This window comes from Lithobates pipiens, unplaced genomic scaffold (assembly GCF_037356315.1).
Source record: "Lithobates pipiens isolate NorthernLeopardFrog02 unplaced genomic scaffold, aLitPip1_a1.2 Scaffold_1, whole genome shotgun sequence".
NCBI lineage: Eukaryota > Metazoa > Chordata > Amphibia > Anura > Ranidae > Lithobates > Lithobates pipiens.
The window spans coordinates 167,249,232-167,265,623 of NW_027507685.1; the positions used below are offsets into that span (position 1 = coordinate 167,249,232).

Consider the following 16,392-nt stretch of genomic DNA (forward strand, 5'->3'; position numbering starts at 1 on the left):
TCCTTTGTGCGATAAAAATGGAACTTTGCTATGATGTCACGTGGGGGTCCATCTGCTTTTTTAGGCATGAGAGCTCTGTGCACCCTGTCCATTTCCAGCCTTCCAATCGGTATTCCTGGTTGCAATTCTTGGCATATTGCTGTTATTGTGGCAGATAAGTCAGTGATCGATTCAGGTATACATCTGAATCACAAATTGGACCTTCTTGCACGGTTCTCATAATCTTCCAGTTTATTTTGTAGTTTAATGTTTTCTTCTTTAAGAAGATCTATTTCATTCAAGTGTTGAGTTTTCTATTTCTTCAACTTTAATTTCCAGCGCAGCTGTGCGATTTCCCAATTCTCTGATTTCTTTAGTCAGGTTACTGGTTATTTGTTCTGAGGTAATCTTTAATGCTTTGTTGAGCATCTTCTCAAATTGTTTCATAAGGCTTTGGGATGCAGTTAATTCATGTGAAGATTTCTGTGACAGAAATAATTCAGTGTCAGATTCTTCTGAGGAGACTTGCTGAGACCGCTGTGTTTTTATCCTGTGTGCTGAGGTGATTGTGCCTGTAGCTGAGAAGACTGGCACCATTTTCACTGCAGTCTTTGCCTGAGCGCCTCCTCTGGGGGTATTTTTAAACTTATTCCGGGCTCCCCTCAATACCATTTTTAGTCCAAATGATTCTCTCACCTCACAGGAATGTTCAGACAGATTTTCTGTAAGAAATAATTTGGCGGGCTGTCTTTGTTTAGGGGTTCTCCTCCTTCACAGAGCAGAGCTCTAGTGGGATATGTCCATTGAGCTAGACTCCGCCTCCTGAGCCTTGTGGCCTACAATCTCATGAAAAGGGGGGGGCACAATTTGGAGCCCATCTGCTTGAGATTGTGGCCACTTCACCTCATATCTTTAAAATAACATTTAATTGTCTTTTACCATGATTTAGCAGGAAAAAGTTACGGTCCCTCTAAATATGTTAATGATATTTCCAGGAATATTCCAATGGAATTTTCTGGAAATTGGGATTGTCTATATAAGAGCTGTGTGGGGGGATTTTTCCTTTTCCCCTGGGACCTGGGCGGCAGCAGAAGAGTTCCCTCTCTCCCTAGTCTCGTGCACTGTTTATGTGGTTGGGTCACCCTGGATTTCTAGGAGGGACATGATTTGTATATGTTAGAATGTTGGTGACTTGCTGCTCGATTTCTGATAACTGGGCAGATTAATAATTTTGTGTTCATTAAGTGATGATGAAATGTATTATCAATATAAAGGATAAACTTGTGGTGCTAAAAGAACTTGTACTGACTTAAATATATATGTTGCCATCGCTGAGATCTTTAGACAATGCTAGTAGCCTGGCTTCAAAACAATCTGAGTCACAAACCCAGGAAAAATATGCAAATTAGGACTTCTGATTTCTTGTGATCTGTGCTTGTTATAGGTCATTTACTGAACTGAATTAATTCTTTACAGTTGTGATTAAGTAGTAGTTATTCAGCAGTGATGTCTTCTAACAATCTGCAACTTTTGTTGCAGGTCGGTGGAGCAACTTGTACAAGGTCCCTTACAATTGGATTGGTACAGGGCATGTTGTATATCAAGGAGCTTTTTACTACAACAGAGCTTTTACAAAAAACATTATCAAGTATGATTTGAAGCAGCGTTTTGTAGCAGCCTGGACACTTCTTCACGATGTGGTATATGAAGACACCACTCCATGGAAGTGGAGAGGTCATTCTGATATTGACTTTGCTATTGATGAAAGTGGCCTCTGGGTCATTTACCCATCTGTGGACTACGATTATGCTCAACAAGAAGTAATTGTCATCAGTAAACTTGACCCCAATGATTTATCTACAAAGAAGGAGACAACATGGAAGACTGGCCTGAAACGGAATTCCTATGGAAACTGCTTTATTGTTTGTGGAATTCTGTATGCTGTGGATGTGTATAACCAGAAAGAAGGGCAAATTTCCTATGCTTACGATACTCACACAGATACTGAAGCAGATCCAAAGTTGCCTTTCATTAATGAATATGCCTTTACAACACAGATTGACTACAATCCTAAAGAGAAAGTACTATATGCTTGGGACAATGGGCACCAGTTGACATACAAAGTGAACTTTGTTGACTGATTGGATTGATAGCTTGTTAAGACATAGATCAAGCCTATGCAAAGAGTGCACTTTTTAAGAATCAATTAAAACAAGTTGCTTGGGGAGCAACTCAAGTATTATTCTGGGAGTCAGAAGAGGTTTAGCCATGAAAAGTTTAATGGTTCAGTAACATGATATGTGACTAATCCCTTGTCATGAAACTAAACAATACTTTGGATGTGTGAATGGACATGGAATGAATGCCCCATAGTATAATAAAAAGTCTTTTAATTGTCAGCCTTTTGACATCCTATATTTTTTAGCTTACTCCGATGAAAGCAGTTGAACAGATGTAACACAAAACACTTGGGATCAACTATGCATTTAAAGGACCACCAAAGGACCCCCCCCCCCCCATTCTCCATGAACTTCAAATTTTTTACTATGTATAATGTTTTTGGGGTTATTTTATCATGAGTTATTTTTATGAAGCAGAAAATGTGTTTTGTGCAATTTTTTAAACAGTATTCTACTTCCGTTAAAAGATTAGGAAAATGGGAATGAATTGAAGAGCAAACAGCGAAAAACACATTTGCAAAGCATACGGATCGCCTCTTGTTTTGTTCAGCCTTTGCTGACATACTGCATGCTCATGTCCTGTGAGTTCTGATGGTCTGTCGCCATTTTAATTTTAGCGTTTGTGTTTTAGTGTTTGTGTTTTTTTTCTCTAGCTAGAGTTCAGCTTAAAGAGTAACTCCACTTTTCTTGAGAAAATAACAGTTGCCTCCATCTGATCAGTGTACATGAGTTTAACAAACACATTTCTACCTGTTTCTACTCTGAAGAAAAAATGTTTTGTTGTTTGCAGAGTTAATCTGAATGGGAGTGACCTTTTCATTAATAATCAGCTGATGCACTTGCAGTGTTCAGTGAGGAAAATGCAGGGTCTGCAGCCCTTTAGAAGGGGTTTGGAAGATCCTTTGGAAGTATCTTACCAAACATGAAATACCTGAGGATACCTAAATTCTGAATTGTATCTTAGTACGGACATATGGCAAAATCATTGAGCTAATTACACAAGCAGTAAATTACATTTGTGGTTCTGTTGTGTACTTCAATAACATACCCACCATATCCAGGTTGCCATATTGCTGTGAATTTTACAGAGAATTATGGCGCTGCAGTTTGAAAAAGAAAGGTATTTTTTATTGACATTCAATTATGATATGATATGTGTAGCAATTGCATATCCTATATCTTTTTATTAGCTATTAGCTATTTTTTTCCAAACAAAAGTGAAGTTACCCTTTAAGTGATTGCACTGGCAAAGTGAAGTGCAGTGTTTTGTGTTTTATCCATTTTTGTTCACTAAGGGGCAATGAATATTCATTGGATGTCAAAAAAATTCCTCCAAGTTGCATGAATTTTCGATAGAGGATAGCATTGGCATCCTAAATGTTTCTCTTGGAAAAGATTTTTTTAAAACAAACTCCAACCATCTACTTGGAATTGGGAAATTCTTGTAACATAAATCTTTTTATCTAATTTAATAGCAGGAAATGATAACTTTCACCTGAAAATGCTCAATAAATAAATGAATGTCAATGAGCAAACTCACCGCCAAACTGTTGAAAATGAATAATATAATGCCAGTTTTCAAGTGCCAGTGACATTTTCTTGCAGATAATATCCCTTGGGAACATTTCTGTGGCTGTTTTCAAATGTATCCTGGCTCAAAGAAAAGTATCCACATCAAGCGTAAAGGAAATAAACAAAATTAGAAAATGAAGTTTAATTTCTTCTGTAGATTTTAGTTCTTAAAAGGAGATTATAAAGTATGTTTGGTTAGTAATTTTGTTTTATTATTTTAACCTTTACCCAAAAGCTAATTTTGGTGGGGCTTACATTTTAATGTTTTACCATTATTATGCTTCCATAATTTAATTATTGTGTTCAACAAACAGCTGTAAGTTTGTTCTCTAGCTGCCATCTATATATCAGGAGATGCTTACTGACTTCTAATTGAGCTTACTAAAGCCCCATACACACGAGAGGACTTATGTCCGACAGACATCCGAAGGAGTTCTGCCGGAGTTCTGCCGGAGTTCCGACAGAGTTCTGACGGACTTTTTGACTGAGCGGACTTGGCCACACAAAATCACACCAAACTCCGACGGATTCTAACGTGATGACGTACGACTGGACTCGAATAAGGAAGTTCATAGCCAGTAGCCAATAGCTGCCCTAGCGTCGGTTTTAGTCCGTCGGAATAGCATACACACGAGCGCATTTTTCGGAGGAACTGGGTCCGACGGAGTTCTGTCGGAAAAATTTGAAGCATGTTCCATTTTCTAAAGTCCGTCAGACTTTTGCGAATCAAAAGTCCGTTGCAGCCCACACACGATCGAATAGTCTGACGGAATCATTCCGTCGGACTTTGGATGTTGAAAAGTCCGCTCGTGTGTATGGGGCTTTAGACTTCTCAAGAGTCTGTTGTTTTCAATTGGGTCATATCTGTTCCTCGTTAGAGAGAGCTCAAACAAATTACTAATGGTGTAGATAATTGCTTTTACCACTTCCATTCTATGATTGTCACAGGAAAAAATATCAGCTTTTTGGTTCTGTGAATCTGAGGGAAGCATAATTGTTTAAGCAGAGCTGCTGACTGACCCACTCGACCTGCACTTCAGTCTTAAAGTGATACTAAAGGCTTGTTTTTTTTGGAAAATGAACAATGTCATACTCACCTGCTCTGTGTAATGGTTTTGCACAGAGCAGACCAGATCCTCCTCTTTGCGGGGTTCCATGCCGGTGCTCCTGGCCCCTCCCTCCTCCCCCACAGCAAGCAGCTTGCTATGGGGCAACCCGAATCGAGACGCTGCTCTGTGTGTCTATTCAGCTGGGCCCTGCTCATTGGCTCACTGACTTTGACAGCAGAGGGACCCAATGGTGCCCGCTCCTATCTCAGCCAATGAGGGATAGTCCCCAGACAGCTGAGACTCTCATGTGCAACATTGCTGGATCAAGATGGGCCTCAGGTAAGTATTAGGAGGGCTGGGATATACAGTAGAATGCATTAAGATAAAAAACCTTCTGCCTTTAGAAACACTTTAAGCCCTTCCAGTTCAGGCCACATGATGCATGTGGAGCCTTGGTGCCCCATTTGGTGCTGTATATGTCCCTTTGGCACTTTTGTGTGGCCCTAATAGCCCGTGCAAAAAATTCTGTTTCCCTATTGTCCTGCAATAGCAGTGATTGCTAGCATTCTCATGTAAAGTGTATGACTGTCTCTTGCAGCAAGTCTTGTATCATGTTCACAGTCTCTGACAGTCTCCTTCAGCACATCTGCAATCCCTGAGCATCTCTTTTATCATGGCTATAGTCTTTGACTATCACTCGTATCATACCCACAGTCTCTATCTCTCTTGTCATGCCTGTAGTCGCCAACCATTGCCTCTATCATGTCCACAGTCTATGACTGACACCTGGGTCATGCCCACAACTCTTATATCATGCCAGCTGTCTCTGATCATCTCTTGTATCATTTCCACAGTCTGTCCATCTCTTGTCTCCATGGTCTCTGGCCATCTCTTGTATCATGCCCACAGTCTCTGACCATCACCAGCATCATGTCCAATGTCTCTGACAATCTTTTGCAATATGTCTGCAGGATCTGACCATCTCTTGTATCATGTACGCAGTCTGTGACCACCTTTTGAATCATGTCCACTGTCTCTGATCATCTTTTGCATAATGTCCACAGGCTCTGACCATCATGTCCGCAGTCTCTGACCAACTCGTTCATCATGTTCGCAGTCTTTGACCATCTCTTGCGTAATGTCTGCAGTCTTTGACTATTTCCTGTTATGTGTCTGCTGTCTCTGATAAGGAATATTAAGTTAATTTTATGTGCAGCCCTTTGGTGATGCTAGGGGGAATGCACTTAAAGCCCCCCCTCCCCATATCAGGAAAGTTGATCATCACTAATGTGACTTTTTTAGTAATTTTTTGTTCATGTGTAGCATAAAGGTCTCTAGAGATGTTCATCCTCTGATTTATTAATCTGTATGTTCTAAACACTGGCTCTCTGTAGGTGATGTAGGTGATGAATATAAAATATTACAATGCAATATTTCAATATTTTATACTTGGCAGACAAGAAAGATACAAAATAGCATTACTGCTTGACTATAATACAATACAAAAAGAAAGGATATACAAGTTACAATACATTGCATCTAAGCTCATTTTTAACACTTGATGATGAAACATGATGGTGCTAAAATAATGGTGAGAATTGGTGATGTGTGGCCTGTTATACAGTACAGTAATATTTGTGGTTTTAGCGCTGCCCTGTTTTTTGTCCAAAATAAGATGAGCCATTTTTTTTTAGCTTTTTGCCATGGTTTGCCACAGCCAGCAAATGGTTTTAAACATTTTTATTTTAACTGAACAGAACAGAATCAGAACAGAAAACAGGGCATTTATGTCTGAATAATGTACCTTCCTAGAAAAATACCACATGGAATCTGATTTGTTATCAGTTCCAACATTAAAGTCTTAGTTCACCTTTACAAAAAACAATGCTTTTGTAGATAAGGGTTGCAGGAAAGAAAATCGCTCCATCTATTGGCCAGCTTAAAGTTGAATAATGTCTATGCTGAAAGTGTAGACCATCTACATATCTCTTGAAGCCTGACTGGAGGACTTCAGTTTTAATATCCAATTGACTTCAATAAATGTAGATTCTCTGTTCAGATGAACCATCGGTAGATCAAATAATCCTATTAATAAAAGTAGCACCATCTACTCTTCCTATTATTCAGTAATAACAAGCAGGCAGCTAATTTAAAGCTGGCTGAACATGGATCAGTGAAACAATCTCAGCAGCCTTGTACCACTATCAGCATTGCTTACTGCTGTAGGCTCACTAAATTGGCTGCTTGATTTTCCCCCATTTGTCTTCCAGGACAGCCCTTGAGAGATGGAGCTCCTCCCCGGACAGGAAACCCATTGCCTCCAGTGCTTTAAAAGACGGTCCCTCCGGCATCTGATCAGTTTTTGTGTTTCCTCAGTTAGAGGAGACATGTTGCCTAGAGGAACCAACTTCAAAGGGGAGATGGAGTTGGAGAGCATCTATCATCAACGGCTGTCCAGACTAGCTGAAAATCCCCCTCACCTTCCTTCCTCTCCACAGGCCACGGGTTCTCTCTGCATTGATATGGAGTTCCCCCCACCTCCCCCTCTCTGTTGCCAGGGAGTGGGCAGTGATGGCGAAGCATGGTGGCGGCATCAGCAGTGAGAGAGCTCACTCTCCTCGCTGTAGAACGCCGTGACCCGGAAAATGCTGGGCGTCACTTCCGGCGGATGTGATGTGGCAGAGAGCAAGGGGAAGGTCAAACCACCATAGATAAAAGGCACAACAGCATGGGCTTTAGACGCCAGCAACAACAGTGCACCATGGAGGCATCCCACGCTCCGGGGGAGTCACACACCAGTGCATCACAGGTAGACTGGCCTTGCTAGAACCTTTTTTCCTGTGTATTCATTTATTACAGGGGCAACTAGAAGATCCTGGGGGAACCACCTTATAGCTCTGTGGGCACCTTAGCAAACTGGCAGGAGCCCAGGACTAGATGGGGTTTAATTTGTTTTAAAAAAAAAACCCTCTCTCCTTCTTGTCCCCCTCTCAAAAAGAATCCAGATCAGAGAAAGTCGTTACCAAGACACATAAGAAAAAATGTCCTTGTAATGCGAGGCTCTCATCTAGTTACACAAAAACTTTGTGTCCTACTTGCATCACAGCCGTGTTAAAGAGCAAGGAGGATTTCCCCTTTTCAAAATGTCTCTGCTCCTTCAAGGATGAAATTCAATTTAGTTTTCAATCATTCAGAAAATGTATCTCAGATACACAACAAGACCCAGGCTTGGCTGTTAGCCAGCCGGATCAGGTGCCCACATCTCCTTCTCGGGCAGCTTTAGGCTCTTTTAGAGAGTAAGGAGAATTACCTTAAAAACACTGACCCAGATTTCTCCCAATCAGATTCAAGGAAGGAGGAAGGCCAGGAGGATTCAGGTGTATCCACAAGGTTAACATTTTCCCAGGAGTAAGTGGATAAACTAGTGGGGGCAATATAATGAGACCTTAGAGATGAAGGAAGAAAAAAACACACTCAAGGCATGACAAAATGTATCAAGGGTTGAATAAAAAGAAACCCAAGGTATTCCTTGTACATAAAATCATGACAAATTTAGTACTGGGAGTGGGAGGAACCAGACAAGAGACCCTTCTTAAGTAGTCTGAAAAGAAGATTTCTCTTTGATGAGGACCCCAACCCAGTCTGGAATCAATCCCCTAAATTAGATGCCCCCCTAGGAAAAGTGTCAAAACACTCAGATTTGGTCTTTGAGGACATGGGGCACTTGGAGGACCCCAAGGACAAAAGAGGAGATGTAATCTTAAAAAAAAAACATGGGACAATGCGATGGCAAACTTCAGACTAGCACTGACAACAACTTGCGTAGCCCAAAATTTGAATTTTGGTTAAAGCAACTACAAGAGCATCTGACGGTGGGTACAACTAGGACAGAGCTGTTAAAATCCTTCCCCATGCTCTTTAAAGCAGTAGACTTTATTGCAAATGCCTCGGAGGAATCTGTAAAACTATCAACCAGAGCAGCCTCATTATCTGTAGCAGCCAAGAGAACCCTTTAGCTCAAAACCTGGCCGCGGGACACAGCCTCTAAGTTATGCTTATGTAGCTTTCCTTTTTCAGGCAAGTTTATTTTTGGCACCCACCTAGATGAAGCCTTAGATCGTACAGCTGAACCTGTTAAGAAAAAAACAAATCCCAGAAAAAAAAATTGTCGCTATAAAGTAGAAACGAGAACGCAGGATATGGGAAAGCCAAAAAATCACTGGTCTGCCCAGAGAGGGAGGCAAAAGTCAAATGTGCTTTTTAACCCTTCTGAAAAAAATCCCAAACCACAGTGATGCCAGCTGCCAAGTGGGAGGAAGATTGGAGGATTTACTTCCACAGTGGAAAAAATTAACCTCCAACAGCTTTGTAAGGGGAATGATCAAGAAAGGATATGCCTTATGCCCTGTATGGACGACCGGTTTTCCCTGTCAGAATAAACTCTGATGTTTTTTCCAACGGAGTTCAGATGGAATTCCGCTCAAGCGTTCTTGCATACACACAATCACACCAAAGTCTGACCGCCAAGAACGTGGTGACGTACAACACGTACGACGGGACTAGAAAATGGAAGTTCAATAGCCAGCTTCCTTCTCCTACTTGTTTCAGAGCATGCATCGTTTTTGCTCGGAACATCATACAGATGAGTGGTCTTCCCAATAGGAATTGGTTCTGTCGGAAATATTTAGAACATGCTCTATTTCTAGGTCTGTAAGTATTTTTGATGTAAAAAGTCCGATGGGGCATATGCACGATTGGAATATACGATGAAAATCTCCCATCTGACTTTTTCTGTCGGACATTCAGCTCATGTGTACGCAGCATTAGAGTTCAACCAAAGACCTCCCGCAAGAGTATTGATTACTCAATTATCCATGGACCCAGCAAAAGCTCAGGCATTACCACAACTCATAGGGGAACTAGTAGACCAAAAAGTCCTAATACCAGTCCCAAACAGGAAGAAGGAAAGGGTTTGTACTCATGCATTTTTTCAAAAAACTATTATATAAGCACCTGAACAACCGCAATATACAGGGATATACAATATGTATGTAATACTGATATATAATCACACACATAGGTTGGACATGATGGATGGACTTGTGTCTTTTTTCAACCTAACCTACTATGTAACTATGAAGAGAATTGGTATTGGAATAAGAAGCCTCACAACTCTTCTTTAGATGACAAGTACCTTATGAAAGAAAGATAAAACACCAAGTGCTTAAATGCATTGCAAGGGCTGCCTTACAACATGCAACTGGCTTTGTACAATTTTGACTTATACCCTTTACAGACTTCTTGGTGGAGGGTAATATTAGACCAGTTATAGTGGTAGAAAAATAAGGATTCTTGGAAATATCACTTACTATGTACCATTATATAAGCTGCAAGAAAGCAACATTTTATTTTTTTGGAAGTTCTGAAAATGTGTGGCTATAGTTTAAAATGGAAATATATTTTAATAATTCACTTGCAAATATGTGCTGTATCAGTTTTCTAATTAAACTGTTTTTTTTTTCTTTTTAAAGGACAGTTGTGCTTTGATAAAAAGAAAAAAATCTGATTATAAATTATGTAGCTGTGGGCATATTTTCAAGTAATAAATGGATGCCATGAATCCCCGGAATAGTATTTGTGCATTGTTTTAAGAGACTCCCACGCTATGTCTGTAATCTGCAGACAAGTGGGCAGAGTCTACCTCACATTGACCATTATTCTCTACAAGCCAGCATTAGCCAGACCCTTTCACTTGCCTGCAATTTGTAGAAAAAAAATCTGTTTCTATTCATATGAGCAGCATTATGTGAGACTAAAATCTTGCAGGCAAAATTTTTTTTTGTAATAAAATATTGCTGTTTCTTTAAGGGTACATCTGGGTAGTTGCTGTTATATTGTGTTTTTTTGTCACTCACCATAATGTAAAAAAGTTAAGAAGTGGACACATATTATGATCACATGGCTTTTGTTTATCAACAGCCCATTGATGATTTCCCTGTTCTCAAATGATTTTGTAAAAGATTTTTGATAAACCAAAGCACATTTACCACCGCAATGTTTTATCAGGATGTGACATGCCGTTGTTTATTTTCACAATAGCATGTCATGCAGCATTTGAGTGTTTTGATGTAAGAGCATCATGCTTTAAAAGCAAGTTTGTTTTTACAAATTTTGCTGCAAGTTGAATGTAAAGGGCAACGTCAAAAAATTTAGCTTAACGAAAAAAAAAATGCCTTTTTGTCCATCATCCTGTTTGCCATGCCTTATTTTCAAAAATCAGTAGAATAAATTGTGATTTTTTTTTTTTGGCTTTTAAAATATATTTTATTTCAACTGTGTTATAATAGCGTTTTGCATTGAGTGATCCGAAAAAAAGATCTTCTTACCATTTAATTACAACTTTCTAACAAACTGATAAGACATGACTATGACAATTTCAACTTTGTGTTTGGAAAGTATCACTTGTTTTGTTGCCTTCTACCAGTACAAGATAATAAGAGTTTCACCATGCATTATTTATTTTAGTACAGGGAAAATTACAGTGCTTAACCCACGGGTCTAAATTCTCATACTTAACAGCTCCAACTCTTGATGATAAGTCATTCTATATTTGGGTTGGTCATGGAGGACACTGCTGTCTGATAATCAGCCATAGAGAAGGCTTGCTCCTAAATGCTGCTGTAGGAAGTAGGAATTGCATACACTTGCTACACAGTCAGGTTGACCCTTGGTACACCAATTTATGCTAGTACTTTGAACTACCATATCATTGAAGGTCCTCAAATCAAGATATGCATCATTCACATACACAGGTGGGTTTGCTCTGATGGCTACCTCCCTTGTGCTGCATTGTTTCTTTAGTATTCTAATGAGAAGGGGACTTCCCTGAATCTAGACACAGTGCATGAGTAGAATGCTCTAATTTGTACAGGTCCATTTACTAACCTGTCTAATAATGATACTATAAATAAAATGAATGTGAGTGTAACGCCACTCTAAAATGTATACATGTTAGATATTTAAACTTTGCATGTTACTATGAGAAACTGTATATTGTGTAACTGTATAACAGGTGTTTGAAAAAGCTAAGATCTGTTACAAAAGCTTTCGGTGGGTATACTCTTAAATATATTAGTGTGTATACATTACTTATTGCAAATTACAGACTGTAAAAGCATGAGGTAATAAGGAAGGAATCATATTTGAAAAGTTGGTTTTTACTGCTTGCGGAGTTTTTATGCACTGTGCAGATATTCCTTTCGCTAGTGTAGTCTTGAGGGGATAGTAATTGGTGGCCCGGAAAATCCATTCCATCTTACTGATAATTTTTCAGAGATCGATCATCCCTAGTGGTTTCTACACAGCTTAGGAATAGCTCTTTAACATACCTTTATTGGCTGGATGGTGCAATGATCCTCTCCTATACATGAGTTGTCTAAGGGTGTTTATAACCAGTTTAAAGGAGAAGTAGGGCTGAAGCTCATTTGGCACTACTTCTCATATGGGTCACAGAAGTGCACTTAGTTCCACACTCCTGTGACCCAGATTCAGCTGACAGTTGGTTAAAACTCCCTTCTATCTGGCATCACTCAGCCAATCCAGGCGCTGGGGGGATCCCGATTTTAATTTCAGGATGCGCCCAGATGCCCGAGCAGCGTCTGGCTCAGCCTTACAGTGTTGAAAGCCTGAGTCAGTCACTCCTACCCCCTCCACAGCCCAGTGCTCTAGAGCACTGGAGGGGCAGAACACACAGTTGGTGACTCTGTGCGTTCTGGCCTATCTATCCATCCCCCACTGCCTACACCGACCTCTACAAAAAACGCTGATCGCTCAGTTCTCAGTGTAGAGGAAGTGGGGGACAGATGAAGCATCAGATCCACCTAAGTGAGTATGTATGTTTGTTATTTTGAAATCTCACACTTTTCTTTTAATCCCTCCCAGTCCAAAGGCCAGTATGGTGTTTGGAAGAGGGTTGGCTCATTTACCCTAGAAAGCAGTATTGAGCATTTCCGACTATCAAGTGCTTGTTATTCCTTAGAGGTTTCAAAGATTGTGGAAAAATATCTGCAAGACCTGTTCAGTTCTTCCCTGTTCTCAAATATCAAATCTGTTACACAATTCACAATGTGGTTCTCGGTGGAATTTCCACTTTCATTTATTTATTTTTCTTCTTCTTTTTTTTTTTTTTTTTACTTAACTGATTAAAGTTTCTTTGTTTTATATTAAAGTATGTACAGTATCTTAGTTTTTAAGCATGCCATATTTTTTAAATATGAAATATGTTGAAAATATTAAGCGTTACCTTTAATATGTTGAAAATATAAAGCGTTATTTGTATATAATACGTGCAGATATATATGTTAATCTTAATAAATCATTTCATAGAAATCACTCTTTGATTTCCAAATACTGTCATGAAAAAAAAAATGAAACCTCCTGTGCAAGTGGATGCTTAACATAACATGCAAAAGATATGGCTTACTTCATTTTTATAACATTACAGTTGGTTTTGTCCTACTGTAATGGCAAAATCTGTATTTGCGCTTGTAAAATAGAAAACATTTAAATAAAGATTCCTATGAATAAGAGCCTTTGATGATAAGCTTTATTTATTTTATTGTAAAGTGAGTTTGTCTTCTCAGAAATCACAAAGTTTTGTGGTGCGGCTGTCCTTGATCAGTTTTATTAAACAGGTTGTTGTAAACCAAAATGTTAGTTTATGTGGTTTTAACTTCATGTGACTCACCTGAATTTTAATGGCAAGATCTAAGTAAATGAAGATACAAAAAAAAACCTATATGATCTGCATTCACAGCATGGACACTACAGGTCATAAACCCTTTTATATTTCCTAGGCGTGAAGCCCTGCTTCTATTTTTACATATCCATTGTAAAGAGCACGCCTTTGCTGTCCTAGCAAAGCATCCTTTATTCATTACTGCAGCAATTCAGGTCATTTTCTATCTATTACAGGTGCCTGGCTTAAGTGAAAGAAGAATGTTAACCACTTGCCGTTCAGCTCACATATATATACGATGGCAATGTGGCTCCCTACCGCTAATCGCCATACCTGTAAGGAGGCTCCTTTAAGAGTGGGGGACCTGACGCACATTGGCGTCGGGTGCCGATCTCTGCCAGCCACAAGCGATCGCGGGAACGAGAGCCAGAACTGGGATTTGTGTATGTAAACACACAAACCCCTCATTCTGACAGAAGAGGAGAGACAGATCTGCTGTTTGTAGTAATTGCGAACAGCGATACGTCTTATCCACCAGTCAGTCCCATCCCCCTACAGTTAGAAACACTCATGAGGGAACACATGTAATCCCTTGATTGCCCCCTAGTGTTAACCCCTTCCCTACCAGTGACATTTACACAGTAATTAGTGCATTTTTATAGCACTGATCACTGTATAAATGTCAATGGTCCCAAAAAAGTGTCAAAGGTGTCTGATCTGTCTGCCGCAATGTCATAGTCCCACTTAAAACCGCAGATCACCGCTATTACTAGTTAAAAATAAATAAATAATAAAAATGCTATAAAAATACCATAAATCTATCCCTTATTTTGTAGACGCGATAACATCTACAAAAACCTTTTTTTTTTTTACCAAAAATATGTAGAAGAATACATATTGGCCTAAACTTATGAATACTTTTTTTTGTTTTTTTTTAAATTGGGGGTTATTTATTATAGTAAAAAGTAAAAAATATATATATTTTTTTTTAAATTGTCGCTTTTTTTGTTTATAGTGCAAAAAATAAATACCGCAGAGATGAGCAAATACCACCAAACGAAAGCTGTATTGTAGGAAAAAGAACATCAATTTTGTTTGTGTACAAAATTGCACGACCGCACAATTGTCAGTTAAAACAATGCAGTGCCGTATCGCAAAAACTGGCCATTAAGTCATTAAGGGGGCAAATCCTTCCGGGGCTGAAGTGGTTAAGTGAAGCACAACTTTCTGGTTTTAAAGTAATTTGAAAGAGTTCTTAGTGAATGGCTCCATTATTCAGCCTCACTGTTTGGAACACAGCCCAGAATCAAACAGTGGGACAGAGCAACTGCATTTCCTGTCTGGGCACTTGGCTTGTGCTTGATAGTAATGCTGTAAGCTTGCATGACCAAGAGACATCTACTGACTCTGGTGTTTTTGTCTTGTACTTTGTGAGGGCATGATCAGTGGCCATCTCAAAATCCATTTAACCACTTTCAGACCGGACCATTTTGCTGGTCAATGACCAGAGGTCTTTTTACAATTTGGCACTGCGCTGCTTTAACTGGTAATTGCGCGGTCATGCAATGTTGTACCCAAACAAAATTTGCGTCCTTTTCTTCCCACAAATAGAGCTTTCTTTTTGTTATTAGAAAAATCCAATAAACTCAATTTTAGTCATACATTTAGGCCAAAATGTATTCAGCCACATGTCTTTGGTAAAAAAAAAGTCAATAATTGTATATTTATTGGTTTGCGCAAAAGTTGTCACATCTACAAACTAAGGTACGTTTTCTGGAATTTACGCAGCTTTTATTTTACGACTGCCTATCTCATTTCTTGAGGTGCTAAAATGGCAGGGCAGTATAAAACCCCCCCAAATGACACCATTTTGGAAAGTAGACCCCCTAAGGAAATTGATAAGTGGCATGTTGAGCCCATTGAATATTTTATTTTTTTGCCTCAAGCGATTGAATAATGACAAAAAAAAAATTTTTTTTTTTTTTTTACACAAAGTTGTCACTAAATGATATATTGCTCACGCATGCCATGGGCATATGTGAAATGACACCCCAAAATAAATTCTGCTGCTTCTCCTGAGTACGGAGATACCACATATGTGGGACTTTTTGGGAGCCTAGCCGCGTACGGGGCCCCGAAAACCAAGCACCGCCTTCAGGCTTTCTAAGGGCGTAAATTTTTGAGTTCACTTCTCACTACCTATTACAGTTTTGAAGGCCATAAAATGCCAAGATGGCACAAAACCCCCACAAATGACCCCATTTTAGAAAGTAGACACCCCAAGCTATTTGCTGAGAGGCATGTTGAGTCCATGGAATATTTTATATTTTGCCACAAGTTGCGGGAAAATTACAAACTTTTTTTTTTTTTTTCACAAAGTTGTCACTAAATGATATATTGCTCACGCATGCCATGGGCATATGTGAAATGACACCCCAAAATAAATTCTGCTGCTTCTCCTGAGTACGGGGATACCACATATGTGGGACTTTTTGGGAGCCTAGCCGCGTACGGGGCCCCCGAAAACCAAGCACCGCCTTCAGGCTTTCTAAGGGCGTTACAGTTTTGAAGGCCATAAAATGCCAAGATGGCACAAACCCCCCCCAAATGACCCCATTTTGGAAAGTAGACACCCCTAAATTTAGGGGTACACTAGTGAGACTAGGTAATAAATGGCGGGTGCCCTGAAACTATAAAAAAATAACTAACCAACCAGCGTCACCTGTAACAGTTATATGGTGATCACTGGTGAAAGGGTTAACTAGGGGGCAATCAGGGGGCTTTATGCGGTAGTATATGGGGGTCCCTGGCGCTATAAAAAGCTGTGGCGAACCTAAATACCTACCTGCCTAACTAGCGTCACCTGTGACACTAA

At 39.6% G+C, this 16,392-nt stretch overlaps 1 protein-coding gene across 1 annotated transcript in view; it reads left to right on the forward strand.

Moving 5' to 3' along the window:
• Positions 1 to 13,368, forward strand: part of OLFML2A (olfactomedin like 2A) — a 374,838-nt gene extending 361,470 nt beyond the window's left edge. Inside the window, exon 8 of the mRNA XM_077478845.1 lies at positions 1,519 to 13,368. Coding sequence (XP_077334971.1) covers positions 1,519 to 2,120 — 602 coding nt within the window. The 3' untranslated portion in view covers positions 2,121 to 13,368. The remainder of the gene's footprint in view (positions 1 to 1,518) is intronic.
• The last annotated feature ends 3,024 nt before the right edge of the window (positions 13,369 to 16,392 follow it).